The sequence below is a fragment of the Ciconia boyciana genome, chromosome 12 (genome assembly GCF_034638445.1).
Source record: "Ciconia boyciana chromosome 12, ASM3463844v1, whole genome shotgun sequence".
NCBI classification, from domain to species: domain Eukaryota; kingdom Metazoa; phylum Chordata; class Aves; order Ciconiiformes; family Ciconiidae; genus Ciconia; species Ciconia boyciana.
Genome location: NC_132945.1, coordinates 17232194 through 17252136, shown reverse-complemented (window position 1 = coordinate 17252136; position 19943 = coordinate 17232194). Strand labels below are relative to the sequence as shown.

The 19943-nt window shown below is 47.1% G+C and overlaps 1 protein-coding gene across 4 annotated transcripts; it reads right to left on the bottom strand.

Annotated features, from left to right (window-relative positions):
• Positions 1–1000: 1000 nt before the first annotated feature.
• On the bottom strand, positions 1001–19908 carry ZBTB33 (zinc finger and BTB domain containing 33). 4 transcript variants are annotated; one of them, XR_012044753.1, is made up of 3 exons: positions 19737–19908; positions 3720–5973; positions 1001–2217 (listed from the first exon to the last, which is right to left on the bottom strand). XR_012044753.1 is itself a non-coding variant. In XM_072877078.1 (2 exons), exons 1-2 carry the CDS (start codon positions 19762–19764, stop codon positions 3932–3934), a joined length of 2070 nt encoding a protein of 689 aa, XP_072733179.1. In that variant the 5' UTR covers positions 19765–19908; the 3' UTR covers positions 1001–3931. The 4 variants fall into 4 exon arrangements, 3 of the variants coding, with proteins under 3 accessions (XP_072733179.1, XP_072733180.1, XP_072733181.1); XM_072877078.1 differs by having other exon boundaries at positions 1001–5973; XM_072877079.1 differs by lacking the exon at positions 19737–19908 and adding an exon at positions 6888–7416 and having other exon boundaries at positions 1001–5973.
• Between the last annotated feature and the right edge of the window lie 35 nt (positions 19909–19943).

Here is a 19943-nt window from a genome sequence, read left to right as displayed (position 1 = left end):
AAACAAACCAAAACAAAAACAAAAAAACCACCCTGAAAAACTGTATTTGCTATACTGGAAACTGGTGTTTCTACCAGGATTACAGACACCTTTTTTTTTAAAGTTCTGTTTTTAAAAGCTCCAGATGCCCCCACACTTCATAATTCTGCAGTTCTACCCACATACCAGGGTGCCCTGACTTCAATCACTGTGAAGTCATCGCTGCTGATTTTTTGCTTAACACAGAGGCAAATGATCCAGCCAGTGCAGTGTCAGTGTCTCCTGTACTTACTTTCATGTTGACTATATTACTTTGGGCCTAATTCTGTCCTGATGATGTCAGCAGCTCTTTGATGTTAGCAGAAGTAGGTGGAAGCCCTATGCCAAGGAGATAAAGGCATCTAAAACATCATTCGGTATGTTACTCATTAAATTGCATTCCTTAACTGTAATAAGAAGTCTACATAAAGTAACTAATTTTCTCCACGTTAGCCACAGTTCACCAACAATCTAACTCTTCCAAATCATAACTAGTCAGCAACCTGGTAAGAAGAGGAGCCCTAACCATGACTTAGCTGAAATGCGTTGCACTGGTCACTATGTATGGTTTTCTTGATTTCTAGCTCATTTGCAGTAACAATAGTAGTAGGGCAGACTGTTCCACAGCAGCTCTGCCTATTCTGAGAGTAAGCCTTCACAACATTCTATCACAATACACAGTGGAGTTTTTCAGCTCATTTGCTTTCTTGGAAAGTGCTAAAAAAAAAAAAAACCAAACAACACCACACACCAAAAAAACCACACACAAAAAAACCCCCCCCGCCAAGCCCTAAACAAAGAAAAACAAACACAAAAAACCCTAAGCCCCAAATAAAAACACCTTCTCCCCCCCCGCCCCCCCCCCGGGGGGTTCCTTGCTATTCCCAAAGACCTGGAAAAGGAAGCTACAAACCATTGGTAATCTAACCTGTTGGACTGTAGAAGTTGAGTTGTCATTAAAAAGAAACATGCTACGCTCATCTTCAGAATTAAACTTTTTTATTTTTGCCATAGAAAGCTCTAAGAACTAATATCAAGTATTGATTAATGAAAAGTAGAACACAAGTTTAAAAAGTATGCTAAGGAAAGACTGTACAACTATATACATTACAGATCTGGCAAAAATGATAAATGTTTCCCATGGAACAGTTCCTAGGCAATAGCTGTAGAACCCAATGTTCAGTGTATATAGTCATCAGCTTCTGCATCTTTTTATAAGCTGCATGCCTTAACAGTACAAAATAAATAAGCAGTCAATTGTTATCTCAATATTTGTTTAATTCACATACTGGAATGCTATGGTATGAATCCCCAAAGAAACCATAGAGTGAGGATGCAGCCACCATTATCATATTTTGCAGCAGATCCGTTAATGTTTTTATATGCATATAAATGACTGTGAGGTTTGCTACCATACTCTGTTGAAGTTTTACATTTTTATATAAATGCTTTTTCAGATTCAATCTTTTTCTTCCATTACCCCAAAGCCAATTTCTTAATATTTACATAAGGTTTTTCATTAAGTTAAACTGGAAGCTAAGTGTTTACAAAAACAAAAACACAAATATAAGTGCAATAGCCAGAAATCTAAATATAAAAGCTCATGGCCCCATAAAAAGTTTTAAAAGAATGGATTTAACATGTTTCCAAACCAATAAATACTGGAAGTGGAATAAAAAAATGCTTTACATGACCTCTGGACTTTGGATATCAAAAATCACTTCCAAGGAAAACTGAAGACCCTGAGACACATGCAAGCACGAGTCTTCTAGCAAAAATAGTTACAAAGCCCTAATTTTCCAGTTTTCCTCCAAAAAGAGACCTTTAGTAGGCACAGTTTAATTTAAGGTTTTAAATATATGAGCAGCAAATATCGATAGCCATTATGTTTAATTATTACTGAATGTACACTTTGCAATGTATGCTTAATTCCAGATGTGTTGTGTCAATAACAAAAATAACATTGTATTTTTCTTGTCAAAAAGTTCAGGAAGTCTCAATGTAGCACGCAGCCAGCTACGTCAGAGCTACCTGTGCTAATACAGGCAATCCATACTTATGTCTTGTGAGGATTATGTTTGACTGCTGAAATGCCATCTCGGATAACATCCAGCCTGTAACATTGGAAAGCGTACCCCATTACATTCAAAGGGGTCTGCAATGTGATCTGAAGATAACCATGTATATCACGTTCTCGGCCTACAAAACAGAAGTGCTGAGCATTAACATGCATAAAGTAAACAAATCCTCCTCTTTCTCCCATTGTTACTCATACAGATTTCTGGTACCCTTTTTTATAGCTCAAGTTGTATTTGAACCATGGACCATTTAAATGTCTTTCTGCCTAGAGTACTGTATGTCTAGGTCATAGGATCAAGATGCTTAAAACATGAAAAAGAAAAGAAAAACCTTTAACTGTAATTTAAGCAATGAAAAGTTACAATAACTAAGTAGTACTATGCACGACAATCCTTCTCAGTCATCTCTAGAACTTGAGCAGTTTTTCATATTACCATCCACAAAAATTCAACAAGTCACTAAATCTGAAATGCTAAACTATGACTCCAGTAAACAGCTGTTTTTCTCAGATCTACTGTTTCCTGTTCAAGTTGGACAACTAATTTATCTTCTAAGTGCCGAAACATGTACCAATTGCAAGGAGAAAAAAAGGACACTATAATAAACCCAAAACCGAAAACAGATGACAACTAGACGACTGCAGAGAAATGATACTTTGGATTATGGTGGGTGGAGGGTATTTTTTGATTGTTGGTTTAGTCCTCATGCTTCCACACCCTATAAATCGGGGGAAAAAATCCAAATCCCTGTCTCACTTAAAGATCTAGCCAAATAAGCATACAAGATCTCCAGCAGTCTCAGTGCTAAACCGATACAGCACTTAAGCTTATTTCATAGTTTTGAGAAGTACATTTCAAAGCCTTCAGCTAAAAAAAAGTATTACTTTTATTGTAAGTATTACTTTTTTTTTAAAAACACCAGACTGAAGCCCTTCTTCTTGAAGAGCAAAAAAAGGAACAGCACTTTATTCCAAACTAACTACTGGCATCTTTTCCAGTAGTAAGAAAACCTGATGTTATTCCTCAAGCTTTGAAAAGGCAAAATTATCTCCTTTCTAAGTGTTCTAAGCTTCTTCACTATTGAGCTTTCTGGGTTTTGGGTTGTTTTTTTTTTCCCCATTGCAAAAAGAGTAAAATACAATGGTCCAGACACCGAATACTCTGCTCACCATACTGCCAAGTGTAAGTAAAGTTTGTTCAAGTTAGCCCTAACTGAGTATCTCTTGTTGGCAAGACTATCTCCATGAAGACAGATAATTCATAGTGCTTGTAAAAGCAGAACTAAGATGCTAGTTGAAAAATACACTACTCCGAAGTACTGGGTCAGTTATTTTGAACCCTTGCAGTAATGCATTGTTCACAAAAATAAATATGAGTTGTGGGTTTGTTTTTTTAAAAATGGTTCCATATTCAAGAGACTACAATGAAAAAATCTTACTGTTTTCTTGGTTAACGTCTAAACACGATTCAGCATTAAAGTGCTAACATGAAAGAAAGGGTTTACATAGTAAGTATGGGTACAGGAAATACCTCGATTACTTTAGAAGAAAGATTTCTAGCTCTTTAGAAGAAATTGTACATTTTCAAGTACAACTCCCCACGTTTTGATCAAAATTAACATACCAGAAAACACTGCCAGCTCCTTGGAAATTTCTTATGCTCTATTCAAGTACACTTTCAGATGAATCGCTTCCACAAATCACTTACAGCTACTAATGATCCATCTAAGTGCTACCATTTGATGACTTGGTAGAACAAGTTAACTTGTTTACAGTTCATTTAAAACACCTGCAATATTTCTGCACTGAATCCTTTTCCCAGCATTTAATGCTTTTTCAGTAAGATTCCGGTATTACAAACTCAAATTCAGTACTTCCCTCGGATGGATTTTGTTTAAAAATTGCTTCATTTCCCTGTGGAATGAAAATGTCATCCCAGGTAATTTGTTTGGCTGGAGGGTTAGATGTTGTTCCTTCAGTGCCATCCTTTCCTGTGCCAACACGATAAACAATTCCACCCTCATTTATTACTGGTATACTGCTCGAGTGATCAGTAATGTACGCGTACTGTCTGATCTGCAAAGACCTGCAAGGATGCAACCGATAAAGCTTGGTATCTCCAGAAGGGTCTTGGCTATGAACTGATCTTATGTGGGAGGCCGTAATTTGGTAGTTGATGAAAGATTTGCCACACGTCAAGCACTGGTACCTTCGCTCACCAGTGTGGTGAATTTCATGCTTCGTACGGTATTCTGCAAGAGGAAACACTTTGTCACAGTATCGACACGGATACTTCTTCTCCCAGGAATGAACGTTAAAATGTCTCCGTAAACTCGTCAGACATGCATATGATCTCTTACACACAATACAAATGTAATAGACTCTTCCATCCACTATGAGCTCATAATGGTCATCGTGCTTTACTTTCATGCGTTTCCTGTTTGGAGATTCACCACCAGACGTTCTAGGCGTTTCATCTAGCTTGGCTTCGCCTTCCTCGGAATCACCCTTTACAGGAATTACTATGTCGTATGTATCCTCACCGATATTTGCATAAACCTTACAGCCTGTGGATAGGCCTTCTATTTCAGTTGCTGTATCTAATGTTATGATTTTCTGCCCTTCTGCCACATGCTTTGATGCTACACCTGAACTGAATTCCTTGTTGTTTCCAGTAAGGACATCGGAAATTTTTATTTTAAATTCTCCAGGTTTAGAAAATGGCTCTTGTGAAAATGTAACAACCTGTTTCTTCTGTACACCTGATCCTTCAGTGGTTGCTGCTTTGGGTACAGAAGGTTGCTGAACCAAAGAGCTACTGCTGACTGAACCAGGACTAGAGGAGCTAATGATATCGACATCATCTTCAACAACCTCTTCATCATCAACAGCAGTTGTTTCCACTTCAGTTAAGGAGCCGTTATTAGATGGCTGCTGGTTCTCCTCAAGTAAATTAATTGTAGGGGTCACATGTGTTTGATGCGAGGAGCTGGCACTGAGCGACGCGTTAAGCAGAGGCTTATTTAGCACAATGATATTAGGAGTCAAATGCTGCGGTGCTGCAGAGACAAGTGATTCGGCGTTTGATTGTGTTTGGTTTGGGCTTAGCTGACTGGCAGACGAAGTGAGTTTTTGAGCTGCTGTGGTGCTTGTCAAATGGGGAGAGCCACCACTGCCACATGATTTTTGGTCAGACACTCCAGCTGGACTTGAGCAAGGCTGGTTCTGGGTTGCAGCATTCGTATCTTTAGTACATTCTTTTGGAGGAACAATCTCAGAGCAAAAAATTACATCATCGTCCTCATCATCTGAATCACTCACTGTAATTTTTGTAGTCTCATATTCTATGCCATGTAAGGAGAATGATTGTGTTATAACAGGCATCCCATCCGTTACCTCTTGACTCTCTGGCCTTATTACAGGTACTTGTGTTTCAGCATCCTTTTGACCTGGACTAGAAGTTGAAGGTTCTGAAGCACTGTCTTTGACCTTGCTTGGCATGTTTTTTCCTTCAGACGGAGCTACGCCCAGATCAGCTATGAATTTAACACCCAGCTGTTGCCCTGATTTAATCAGTTCATCAAGTAAATCGGATCGAATGCTGATTATTTTGGAACTATAAATATAGTTAAGAATTTCTGCAAAAATTTCTGCTCTTACAAAGCTCAGTTCAACCACTTGCCCAGCGACTGAGAAAAGCTGGTGAAAATATGTGCTTGAGGCCGAAAGGATGTTTCTGTGAGCTCGAAATTTCCGGTCCTCCACGATGACAGTAACGTCACAAAAAAGTCCATGGCCACGTTGTTCATTCAAAGACTGAAGCAGCACACTAGAATACTGCGTGTCTGTTGCAGAAATCAGTTTTTTCCCCTCCATTCCTACAAAGAGAAAGTAAAAGGCATCAAATTAGTAAAAATACAGATGTATGGTTTTAACTGCATGACAACATTCCCACATTTACTGTTTATTCTTTCTTTTGAAAAAAAACAATTATCCGAGACGCTATTCATAAGCTTATATGCTATAGCACTTTGCAAATTTGTTTCTTACTGTTATTTGTCCCTTCACTTTCTACTCCAGGTGTGTGCAATTCTGAAGATACCCTCTATTCTTACAAGGGGAAGAACAGAGAAGCAACTGCTTATCTGATTCAACAGCAAATAAGGTAAAGTTGAAAACCAAGAAGATGCAACATTCGGGTCCCTCAAAAGCCTTTAAACGTTATTAGAGATTTCTTTTTATTTGTGAAAATATTCCATAAATTGTTATGAGAAAGCCCAATAACATCCAGGTTATTAACGGGCCAGAGAACATCTGTGCATCCGTATATTACCACTCAGCTGAGGTTAATGAAAATGCTATTGATACTTCGTCTCCTTGCTCAGAAAAAGAAACTTTTTTTTTAACCCCTCCTCATACATTCGCAAGGTTGCTTTGTGTTTGAAACCAAAACACTGAGGCAGCACGGTAACAAAAAAGACCTGTAAAGTCAAACTAATCCATCTATCGGCACTTCCGACTCGATGCCCCCCACGAGGTGCAAAAGAGAACATCAAGATATGCGAACAGCGAGTTAAAGGCTGCAAGTCCTTAATTTTGCTCGTAAAACTTCACTTCCCCGCGCCTGGAAGGGCAGGATGCGATGAAGAGGCCGAGACCCCCCGCCGCCGAGCGCCAGCCTCCCGCGCCGCCGTGCCGAGACGGCCGCGGGGCTGCAGCCGCGGCTAACGCACACCCCGCTCTCCTCAAGGCCAACCGCTCGGCTCCCCCCGCAGCCCCCGGCGAAGTTTACCATGAAAACGAGGGTTTCGAGCCAAAGACGCCGCCGCCGCGGGGAGGGCACCGTCGCGGGAGGTGCTTCGCGGGCGGCCGCCGGGCCCCGCCGCGGGCTCCCCGGGCGGTGCAGCAGGGGCCGCCCGGCCCCCCCTCAGCCAGACGGAGCGGGGGCGGCGCTGACAGGCGGCGGGCCCGGGAGCGGCCCGGCGGCGGCAGCCGGAGCTGACGGACGGCCCCTCCGCCGCCTCCGCGCAGCCAGGCCGTGCCCGCCGCCGCCGCTTCCTGCTCGAGGGGAGGCGAGCGGAGCCGACCGCCACCGGCGGCGGGAGGGGGAAGGCAGCCCGCGGCGCGGAGGAGGAAGGCGAGGGCCCCCCCCCCCCGTTACCTGCGCTCCGGCCGCCAGCACCCGCCGCCCTTCCCCGCACAACGGGCACCGGCCGCCGCCGCTGCTCGGGCTCGGGCGCCGCCCCCGCTGCGCGGCCGCCAGGGGGCGCTGCACCACGCTGCCCTCCCTTGCGGGCCGCCGCGCTCCGCCTCACCCTTCGGCTCCCTGACCCGAACTGCCTCGGGAATCTTCGCGCGCGCTCGGGGCGGGGCGGGGCGGGGCGGTCCTCCGGCCGCCTGGAGCGGAGGCCTCGGGCTGGGCCGCCCGGCCGGGCTGTGCCCGTGCCTGCCGTGGGCTGCCCCGGGCCGGCCTCCTGCCGAGCCTCCCCCCGCCCCGTGGCGCCGGGAGCCCCTGGGCCGCGGTGGCGGCGTAGCGGGCTGAGGTGCTTGGCGGCTGCCAGGAACCCCCGGACACCGCCTGGGGCTGCACCGCCCGGGTCGCCGCAGCCCTCGGCGCCGTCTCCCGCCCCTTCGTGTCGGCGCCTTCAGGTGCACCGCGGGCCGGTTACAGGCCCCGAGGCCCCACGTGTTGGCCCCTGCCGGGGGCGGGGAGCTCGGCACCTTGCCAGCCCCCGGCCCTGCTCTGCTGGAGGCCTTGGGCAGCCGAGGGCCGAGCTCACGGGCCTCGCTTCGGCCTTGACAATTCCTGCCTGGCTCCCGCCTATCCCGCTCTCCATGCCCCAGGCGAAGCCTGCAGTAAGCCCCCCAACACCTGCCTTATGTCTGACCGTGTTGGATAAGGCTGTGGAGACGTGATGGCAGCAGGTTATTTCCCGCAGCGGCTCACTTCCTTCACAGGGGCAGAGACCAGGCTGGCGCTGCTCTGCCAACCACTGACGCAGCTGGCACCTCCGCCCAGCAGCGAGGAAATCTCCTGTAACCTAAACACCCACGCTCGCACTGCAGGATCATTTATTTTGTATTCTTTGCACCACAGTGGCACGTGTTAGACTCCACTAGGAGCTGTACGGACGTAAGTCCTTTGACAAAATGCGGCTCTTGGCACATTCGACATGTGGTCATCAAAGTGACATACCCACAGTGTGGTCTCTTGGAAACTGTCACTGTTCATGAATGCTCAAAGAGCACCAAGATCATAAAAGGTATTTTTCATCTTCAGTTACTGATCTGTTCCTTTTTTTTTCTCTATGAATTTTGTGGACTTGAGCCACAGGGGTTCTTCATTTTTCTTAAGATTCAAAAACATTGCCAGGAACAAATGTCCTTCTATCAAGTTCAACCAAAAACATTAACAGGCCACAGTCACTGGCACAAACAACTGCAGTCCTTCACTGCATATATCAGCAACAAAATCAGAGAATCATAGAATCATTGAATCGTTTACGTTGGAAAAGACCTTTAAGATCATCAAGTCCAACCATTAACCTAGCACTGCCAAGTCCACCACTAAACCGTGTCCCTAAGTGCTACATCTACACGTCTTTTAAATACCTCCAGGGATGGTGACTTAACTGCTTCCCTGGGCAGCCTGTTCCAGTGCTTGACAACCCTTTCAGGGAAGAAATTTTTCCTAATGTCCAATCTAAACCTCCCCTGGTGCAACTTGAGGCCATTTCCTCTTGTCCTATCGCTTGTTACTTGGGAGAAAAGACGGACACCCACCTCTCTACAACCTCCTTTCAGGCAGTTGTAGAGAGCAATAAGGTCTCCCCTCAGCCTCCTTCTCTCCAGGGTAAACAACCCCAGTTCCCTCAGCCGCTCCCCATCAGCCTTGTGCTCCAGACCCTTCACCAGCTTCGTTGCCCTTCTCTGGACACGCTCCAGCCCCTCAATGTCTCTCTTGTAGTGAGGGGCCCAAAACCGAACACAGTATTCGAGGTGTGGCCTCACCAGTGCTGAGTACAGGGGGACGATCACTGCCCTAGTCCTGCTGGCCACACTATTTCTGATACAAGCCAGGATGCCATTGGCCTTCTTGGCCACCTGGGCACACTGCTGGCTCATATTCAGGCAGCTGTCAGCCAACACTCCCAGGTCCTTTTCCACCAGGCAGCTTTCCAGCCACTCTTCCCCAAGCCTGTAGCATTGCATGGGGTTGTTGTGACCCAAATGCAGGACCCGGCACTGAGCCCCGTTGAACCTCATACAATTGGCCTCGGCCCATCGATCCAGCCTGTCCAGGTCCCTCTGCAGAGCCTTCCTGCCCTCCAGCAGATCAACACTCCCGCACAACTTGGTGTCATCTGCAAACTTACTGAGGGTGCACTCGATCCCTTCGTCCAGATCATTGATAAAGATATTAAACAGAATTGGCCCCAATACTGAGCCCGGGGGGACACCACTTGTGACCAGCCACGAACTGGGGTAAACTCCATTCACCACCACTCTTTGGGCCCAGCCATCCAGCCAGTTCTTTACCCAGCAAAGAGTACACCCGTCCAAGCCATGAGCACCCAGTTTCTCCAGGAGAATGCTGTGGGAAACAGTGTCAAAGGCTTTACTGAAGTCTAGATAGACAACATCCACAGCCTTCCCCTCATCCACTAAGCGGGTCACTTTGTCATAGAAGGAGATCAGGTTAGTCAAGCAGGACCTGTCTTTCATAAACCCGTGCTGACTGGGCCTGATCACCTGGTTCTCCTGCCTAGCTTTATGAGCCCTTCTAGCAAGAAAATCACCTGCCATGCTCCCTGTATTTGTACAGCTTGTAGCAGAAGTGCTTCTTTGAAGTGAGCCTTCAGATCTGAAACGTTACAAAGCCAGTTTCTGTTTATTTATAGGTTTTCCCAGAGAGTTGAGCAAAGAAGAATAAATAATACAAAAGAATAATCAGGGGAAAATGTAGGCTTTTCTTCCTCAGATAACCCTTCGATTAAGTTTTCTCCTTTGATATAGGTTCTTAGTAATTTTTAAATAGGAGGTTATATTAAATGAAGATAAGACTATAATAGTTTTAATTTTTAATGTATAATTCAGTGTTCTCTTTTCTACTCCAAAAATGTCTGATGGTCCAAATTAAACTATTTCTTAGCCTTTCATCCTTCGGCTTTGGAAGAAAACTCCTTAGTTTTCTTCTCATTGCCTATCTCATTTCTAAATAACAGGAAAATTTACAGATAAAGATGAGCACTGATTTGGAAGAAGCCCTGCTCCTGAAGCATCAGCAGTTCTCAATAATCAGGTTTGAACTCCTTATGCTTAGGCACAGAAATGCTGGCTAGTTTAAAAGATGCTGGTCTAGCTCTGAGAGTTGCACCATCTCCTTGACTTTTACCTTTTTGCAGAAGCTATGGCAACTTCTTGTATCAGATATAAAATCTGAACCCCACTGCCACCTTGCCATGGTCAGGGTAGAGCTAATGCTCTGACCAGCTTAATAAATTTTATTGACGCTGCTACGCAGTCCTCCTGCACCTGAATGCAGAATGTTTAGTGATTTGACTCACATAAAAACTCTTACAGTGACAAATTAAAAGAACCATTTTATCTAAGATATTGACAAGAAATGTCTAGAACATAGAACTAAACGTGGTGTTCTTGGAACTGAAAAAATAGGTAAGAGACACAATAGCAACTTTTATTTTGATGCATAGAAGTGATCCAAAAAATCTCTGGGATGGAGGCTCTGAAAATGCGAAGTTCAAATTTAAAGAAGTGATGTGCAGGCTTTTGTGAGAAGACAAAAAAAATACTCAATTCAGTAACACGTTTTCCATTAAGCAATTTGAAGGGCTCTCTTCTTTTTTAAAAATATAGTTTGTGGGAACATAAAATTCTTTTAAAAGACTTGACAAATCTGAGAGACAAAGAAGTGTTCTCTGTCATGAAAAAATATTTTTTCCATTTAAATAAACTGAATTTGATAAACAGGACAGTGAATTTGCCCTTAGGGCCTTCAGTAAAATCAAAATTCAACAGTTATCCTAGCTAAGACTACTTTTAGGGACATAAATATTATTTTTGTGGAATTTCAAATAAAACACCACTGTGTGGTGGTGCCCCCCCCCTCCACGTAAGCCGTAAGGAGTGGGGGTCGTGGTGGCTGCATCCAGCTTGTGCTGGACTTGGGGATGGATGGAAGCACAGTGGCCAAGGGCTGGCTGGTGTAGTGACCCAGACGTCTTGCTGGTATGCAAATATGAGACTGTAAGTCAATTATCTCACTCCATAAATAGTGGACAGCCCGGGGCCCGTTGAGCTCTCCTGCATGGCAGCGGGCTGCGCACCAGGATCTCCCCTTGAGCAGGGACGCCTCTCGAGGCTACAACGTTGAGAGATTCCTCGCCGCAACACATCCTCGGTAAGTGACTAATAGCATGCTAAACTTTGTAATCTTGGCTAAGTGATATAAAGGATTGATGGCGCAGATATAATCCTTTAGGCATAAACCGTTGACCAAGTCCGGGACTAAGTTTGGACCCAGCCGCACCTCGACTACTCCAAGGGAAGGAGTTCAGAGCGCCAGGGGGTCCTCTCTGAACACCGTGACTCAACGGGAGGGACTCCCTGACAGTTCTGTCTGACCTGTCCTCTGTGCAGTAAATAATCCAGTGTACCTTGCCGTCGAATCTTGTTAAACCACTGTCGCATTTACCGTTGAACTTTGTTACCTCACTGTTTTATATCGATAAAGTATATCGTCGGTTCTCTCTTGCCACTGAACGGCACTCTCACTCTATCTGTGACAAATTGGCGTAGTCGGTAGGATGGCATGTAGTATCACCGATTATTTATGGAGGCATGGAGTGAATCCCAGTCCCAACTTCTCAGAAGAGTGGGCTCAATGGCATAACTGGGAAGCTGCTGAAGAGCTGCAAATGAGGACTGCATTAGCACTCAAGGTCGGCCTACTGGCATTGTCTTTACAACTACCTGAAAGGAGGTTGTAGAGAGGTGGGGGTCGGTCTCTTCTCCCAAGTAACAAGTGATAGGACGAGAGGAAATGGCCTCAAGTTGCGCCAGGGGAGGTTTAGACTGGATATTAGGAAATTTTACTTCACTGAAAGGGTTATCAAGCATTGGAACAGGCTGCCCAGGGAAGTGGTTGAGCCACCATCCCTGGAGGTATTTAAAAGACGTTTGGATGAGGTGCTTAGGCACATAGTGCAGTGGTGGTCTTGGTAGTGTTAGGTTTACAGTTGGACTCGATGATCTTAAAGGTCTTTTCCAACCTGTGCGATTCTGTGATTCTGTCTGATCGGAGCATTCCAGAAGCGAGATCTCGGTGAAAGGAAGGAGCGTGTGTCAACTGCTCCGGCGCCAGTCCCCAGAGAGGGAGACAACCCCTTCCTTCCCCTTCGGGAGGGACTGCGGGGCATGAAGCCAAAAACTGAGCAGTGTCCGGAAGGCAACTGGGCCTGCCTGTCCGGAACGTGGAGGCTTATCAGGTGACGATGGCCCAGACATTTTAATTCCAGTTGGTCCTCAGGGACCAGTTATCTCTGAGGCTGAGGTTTTTAATAGATACGGGAGCACAAATTTCAATACTAACACAACACGATGCCGAGAAGCTGGGCGCGCGACCCGGACGGCAAAGGGTTAAGATCACGGGTGCGAGTCTGGAGTGCCGAAGGGCCAAGGTCAATTCATGGCGCCTGGGCCAGAAGCAATTAAAGATCACCAGGAAAATACTTGAGGCTCCGATGTTTCACACGGACGGACCTGGCGGCTGCGGCTCCAGCCCCCGCCCCAGCCCGGCAGACACCGGGAGGCCCCGGTGCAGCCCTTGGCGCAGGCCCTGCCCGCCCCGAGGCAAAGACCGGTAGCGTACCGCAACACCCCGCGTCTGCTGCGGTCCTGAAGTCACAGCTGACGGGGAGAAACGACAGCCTGCCTCCGAGCCCACTCCCATACAACCCACCGGCCCGGCCGGTTCGGAACCAGGCGGGAGGTGGCCCTTGGCAGCCGATTATCGATTATCGGTGCCTGAACGCTGACACGGCCCCACTCACAGCTGCTCCGCCGACCACTGCCAGCTTCACAGCTGCTTTGCAAGCAGCTGCACACCCCATGGATGGCGGCGATAGATGTGGAAGATACGTTCGTTATGGTTCCCTTGAAGGAGGAGGATAAAGAGAAGTTTGCCTTCGCTTGGGAGGGAATACAATGCACCTTTAACAGACTCCCACAGGGGTATAAACATTCACCCGCAACTGCTCATGCCGCACTTGCCGAACGTTTACAGCCTCACTCCCCCAAGGAGTGAAGCTGTACCAGTACACGGATGATATTCCGATTGGAGGCACTTCCTTCCCCTGAGAAGGTGGGGGAAGCGGCAGCAGCAGTATGGCAAGCACTAAATAAAGCAGAACTTGAGATTCCACCCAGAAAAGGCCAGGGACCAAGTAAAGAAGTACAATTTTTAGGTACTCGGTGGATAGCAGGCAGTGCAGTGATTCCTCCAGATACCTTAAGAAAAATCGAAGAGCTGCAAATGCCTCAATCAAGGAAGGAGTTACAACAATTAATGGGAACTTTAGGATCTTGGAGGAAGCATGTACCTGGATTTTCTATAATTTCCCGTCCATTATACTCACTCTTATGGAAAGGCAAACCCTGGGAGTGGAAATTAGAACATAAAGAAGCGGTCAAAACTCTCACTGAAGAATTAAAAGCATATCAGTCACTGGGACCAGTACACCCCCGCAAACCTATTATAGCTGAATGGGGTTTTGCCAAACACGCTACTTACTGTAACCTGTTCCAAACTGGCCCCGATGGGCCAAAAAGACCTTTATCGTTTGGCTCTACCACATTTAAAGAAACAGAACAACAATACTCTGAATGGGAAAAGGGGCTTCTATCTTTAGTCCAAGCAGTTAAACAAGTTGAGAAAATACATCAGGGACAACCTGATGGAGGACCATTTAATTTACTAGGAGCAATCCTAAAGGGGACTGCTCCCCCAGAAGGAGTTGTGCAAAAACCCAGTCAGAAAATGGTATGCCGACCTAACAGGAGTTGCAGAAAATATGCAATTAACTGAAGGACGCACTAAGGTTTCCAAATTGCAGGTGCCCATAAACACAGACCCTTCAGCGTTACAACAACCTTTTAAACCTTCACCCATTCTGGATGCACCGCCCCTCACTGAGGGTACACCAACAGAAAACATTTGTTTTACGGATGCTTCAGCAAAAAGGGTAAACGATAAATGGTAATATAAGACCGTTGCATTAGATATTACCACTGGCAAACAAGTAATAGAGGAAGTTGAAGGCAGTGCACAAATAGGAGAAATAACAGCAGTTGTTTTGGCAGCACAGAATGGAACAAAAATTCTATATGTAGACTCTTATGCTGTGTGGGCTGGTGCCACACAGTGGCTCTGTCAGTGGGAAACCTTGAACTGGGAAGTCAACAGATCCCCAGTTTGGAGAAACAAAGATTGGCAATTATTACTAGATATAGCCAATAAAACACCTTTCAAGATGGGATGGGTAAAAGCTCATGCTAAGGATAATCAACCAGCCACAAAGTGGAATCAAAAAGTGGATGAGTTAACTAAAATTAGGAAAATCACCTTAAATCCTGAGTGGTACCAATTGGGAGAATGGTTACATCAAAACCTAGGCCACACAGGTAAAGAAGCACTTTACTTTGCTGCACAGAGTAAAGGCTGGCCTATGAACAGGAAAACTTGTGAAACTATTCTTACAGAATGTCCCCAGTGTAGATTGAAATTACAGGCAGATCATCCTGCTAAAGCACCACCTCTACATATCAACGAAGGGAAAGCTTTATGGTCTACATGGCAAATTGATTATATCAAACCGTTCAAATCCTCTGCGGGATATCGATACATCCTCACAGGAGTGGAAGTAGTCTCCGGCTTGCTTATGGTGACTAAGTGTCAGAAAGCTGATGGGCGAAATACAGTGTGAGGGCTATTGTTTTGGTTCTCAAATCTACTTACTCCTGATGGTATCCAAAGTGATCATGGCTCACGGTTTTCATGTAAGGAAGTACAAGATTGGGCAAAACAAGAGGGAATTAAATGGGTATTCCACACCCCATACTACCCTCAATCAAATGGGATGGTGGAAAGAGCTAATGGCTTATTGAAAAGGAATCTCAAACCACATAAGGCTCAACGGAATATGCGACTTCCCAAAGTACCCCATCAATTAAATAATCTATACGGGCCTATTGGAAGACCTGTAAGCCAAGCATTCTTTGTAAAAACTGAGCTTAGCGCTCCACTTACTAGGAAAAGAAAATATCCAACGACATTACAGCCAGGGCAGCCTGCGATGGTCAATTTACCATCCATCGGTACTGTGCCCATTACTTTAATTAAACCTCGTGGCCCACTTGCCTGAGAAGCTACCAATAGCAATGGTGCAAAACACAGAACTAGTGCACAATGAACTTTTCCTTCTTTTTAATGGGGTAACCTGTTCAGACTCTCCCCACCAAAATAAGTCTCCATTTTCTCTTACAGCACCCCGCAGGATGACAAACGGAAATGCTGTGTTCATGTTACTACCTCAAACCCTAACAATGCTAATACCTCAAGACCCTAACAACACCCATTGCGGTCTTCTCTGTTAGCATTGGAACTAAGCAATGGCTCATCTTACATATTGCCTCAGTGGGAAAGAATTAATGAAAGGCACCACCAATTGATTGTGGAGGCACTTGGTGCAGTCCAGAATAATGTTTCTCTAGCTCTTAGTTGTATCCAGGCTCAATTGTGGATGCAATCAATGGTAGCAGCAATTACAAGAGAAGGTGAAGAGGGCACCTTACCCACTGAAATTCAAAAGGTAGTTTGGGATAATGCAACTAAATTTGAGAAAGAATTCCAACCCTGGTGGTATTTAGTCAATTTCACTATGACCCCATCAACAATAAGGCCCACAGCTTTTGTCTTAACAGTACACAATGTTCCGGTATACACCATATACCCAATCATTGCGTTAGGATTAAATCACAATGGAACTACATCCATTGGAACATAGAGCGTGGGCCCAATGAAACAGAAGCAAATGGCAAACTGTTGATGATTGATAATGCATGCGTTGTATGGGAACAACGAGGACTGATTTGTGAGAGTAACACCATCAAAGCCCAAGACATTTGTCTTGACACTGAACAAAATGTTTGTCATCTTGAAATACAACCCGATGAAGCCCCTGAAACTGTACTTGTATATATCGGAAAAGGATGTGTTTGTGTGAGAACCCTTTGTGATTTTTTATTTGTAGACAACATTACTGTAGATACAAGCAATCGCCCAAATATTAGTGTTTGTAACTTTACTAAAGTTGTGGGATGTGACTTTATTCAGCTTCTGTTATGTGTTATCAATTGTTACAATCTAATTATACATTAAGTCAAGATTTATTGCCTACCCCCATCGGAATGAATCTTACATTGGTAAAGAAACGTTACAACACGATGACCTGTGTCAACTGCTAGAACGCGTCCAAAACAACAGACACGAAACTCGAATCACTGTTCATCATGATACAGAAGGGATACACCATGTCTTGGACAAAATGAAGAAGGACGGAGAATACCATTGGTGGGAAGCTCTTCTTGGATGGTCACCAACAGCAACGGGAGTGTTTAATCTTATGCTTCACCCAGTTGTGATTTTACTAACTCTAACTTTAATATGTCTATTGCTTATAATTATATTGTATATAAAGGCTTGGTACATGATAAAACAAATAACCCAACTTCAACCACCCAAAACATACAAATTAACACATAACAAACAGCAGTGTTTCACTATCTACTTACCATGGATCTATAAGCGCCCAAACTATCAATATACTATTTATGGCACAGAGGCAAGAGGTGACCCTGCCACCACTCTGAAGGTAAGATTAATTGACTGTAGTCAAAGGGTGGAGCGTGGCGGTGTGCTTCCCCCGCCACGTAAGCTGTAAGGAGTGGGGGTCGTGGTGGCTGCATCCAGCTTGTGCTGCACTTTGGGGACGGATGGAAGCACCGTGGCCAAGGGCTGGCTGGTGTAGTGACCCAGACGTCTTGCTGGTATGCAAATATGAGACTGTAAGTCAATTATCTCACTCCATAAATAGTGGACAGCCCGGGGCCCGCTGAGCTCTCCTGCACGGCAGCGGGCTGCACACCAGGATCTCCCCTTGAGCAGGGACGCCTCTCGAGGCTACAAGGTCGAGAGATTCCTCGCCGCAACACGTCCTCGGTAAGTGACTAATAGCATGCTAAACTTTGTAATCTTGGCTAAGTGATATAAAGGATTGATGGCGCAGATATAATCCTTTAGGCATAAACCGTTGACCAAGTCCGGGACTAAGTTTGGACCCAGCCGCACCTCGACTACTCCAAGGGAAGGAGTTCAGAGCGCCAGGGGGTCCTCTCTGAACACCATGACTCAACGGGAGGGACTCCCTGACAGTTCTGTCTGACCTGTCCTCTGTGCAGTAAATAATCCAGTGTACCTTGCCGTCGAATCTTGTTAAACCACTGTCGCATTTACCGTTGAACTTTGTTACCTCACTGTTTTATATCGATAAAGTATATCGTCGCTTCTCTCTTGCTAGTGAACGGCACTCTCGCTCTATCTGCGAGACTGCTTCTGAAGGACTCTAAAATGCTAATTTCCACCATTTGTGCTCTGAGGAATTTTCAGAGAGTATTTTTCCTGTCAATCCCATTATATAAAGCCTCGTATAACTGAATTTAAAGTCCAGTAATAACTTTTAATTGACATTAGTTGTTGTTGTAGATGCTGTTACCTATTGTATATGTGGGCATTGTATAACCTGTGTAGAAAAATACTTCAAATGACTTTACGATACCAAGTAACAGAGGTGCAGAGTGCTCTTGAAAGGTAGATGTTTTAGTCACCATTTTGCCAAGACAGACCCTCAGGTGCAGATGTGAGTGGCCTTATCGCGAGAGCTGCCTCAGTGCAACCAAAGGCTGGCAGCCAGCTGTGCCGAGCGCTGCAGTGCTCAGAGCCTCTGAACCCCCCTGGCTGTCCGCCTCTCAGCCAGCCCGTGTCAGCACACGGTAAACCCAGGCTCCAGTGCCCAGCACGCTGCCGCCGGACACGTTTCAGGGTCTTCCACCCTTCTCCGGGGCTAGCCCTGAGCCTTGGCTGTGGGGGATCCCGGGGGAGAAGCTAGGGAGGGCCACGTGCCCTCATGAAGGCCTCAGGGGTACATTTACTTGCCCCGTGGATGGGTCCCTACGTTACATGTCTGGCCCAGCAGCTTCCATCTCTCTCATGGGTTGGTGACATGACCTCATGTAACCGGTGCTGGGAGTACATAGTGGCCTGGACTTCTTCCTGGGGACATCTGACTTCACAGACCACAGGGGTAAACGAACGCGGGCAGCCTGTGAGGAGAGCGGGGATGCGGGCTGCCAAGTCTCGGGATCAGCCTGGGTTTCAGGTTCTTCCTGAGACTGGAAGCTCGGAGAGACGAAGTGACTGAGCCTTAATTCATGCAGTACGGATTCAGCTGGCAAAAACACAGCCACTGCAGACTGCCAGCTGTCTCATTCAAATGACCCTACCGCCGATCACAACAACAGCCTTTTAAAAGATAGCTTTATCTAGTTTAATTAGGCAAGCAGTAGTCCCTGATATTCAAAATATTCACAAAGCCTCACAGCAAGGAGATACCAGGCTGTCCTCGGGCAGGCAGAGGATGCGGTAACACCATACACACATGCAAAGCTCTGGCAACATCTTTTCCACCCCCGTTCTGCATGTACTTACATGCACCCAAGATAATACACAATTTAAACAGGCTTCCACCTTCTTACAGATTTTTTTACGCTGCTTATGATAGCTCTGGGAACTGAAAGAGGGTTTCATTTGTGAAAAAGAGACTGACATACTCAGACATCTTTTCTGGACGGCAAAAACCAGCGTGGGCTTTCCGGGATGGAGCGGCCATCTGGAACGCCCCGTTTACGCCGAGCTTACCGGAGCCCAGCCACGTTAGGCCGCACTTCCCAGGGCAGAGCAGAAACTCGGGTTTTTCACAAGAGCACGGCTGCAAGGTGCTCGAACCTGCAGCCGAAGGGGAAGGACGCTCGCAGGACAGCGAGCGCTCGTCTTAATTTGTACAATTCTCTCCCCACACCGCTGCTGTTCCGGATGCTCCTTCCGTGCTGCCGCCGAGACCGGCGGCCGGCACCACGACGGCCCGGTCCGGGAGGTGCCGTACTTCGTGATTTTCAAAACTCGGCCGTGAAGGTGCCGGGCGGCGCCGGGCCCCGCTGCCCGGGGAAGGGGGAGCCCCGGCGCCCGCAGCCCCGCGGGGCCCGGGGGAGGACGAGTAACGGGGACTCCCCGCCTTGCCCCCGGCGGCGGGGGCGGGCCGTGAGCTGTCCGCCGGGCAGTGCTGCTCCCGGGCCGCCCTGGACAGCTCCCGGCCGCGGCCCCGCGCCCGGTCCCCCGCCGGCGTCCGCGGAGCGGGGCGGGGACGGGCCTGCGCCGCCGCCGCCCGCCGCGCCCGGGGCGCGGCCCCACCCCCCGCCGCCGCCGCCGCCGCCGCCCGCGCCGCCTTACCTGGCGCCGGCGCTGCCCGCACGTCCATGCCGCCGGGGGGCCGCGGCGGGGCTGGCCCGCCGCCGGCAGCGCAAAGGGAGCCGCCGCCGGGAACGCCGCTCCGTGGCACCGTGTTGCCGCACGGGCGGGTGGGGCGGTGCGCCCCGCGGGCGGGGCTGCCCCGCTTCCGCCCCGCCGCCCGCCCCCGCCCGGGCGGGAGGGCGCCGG

Excerpts from the sequence above, each read along its gene's own strand:
- ZBTB33 (XM_072877078.1), bottom strand. The coding sequence starts at position 19,764 with ATGGACGTGCGGGCAGCGCCGGCGCCAG. Across the intron at positions 5,974-19,736 it reads GCGGGCAGCGCCGGCGCCAG|GAATGGAGGGGAAAAAACTG; the intron begins GTAAGGCGGCGC and ends TTCTCTTTGTAG.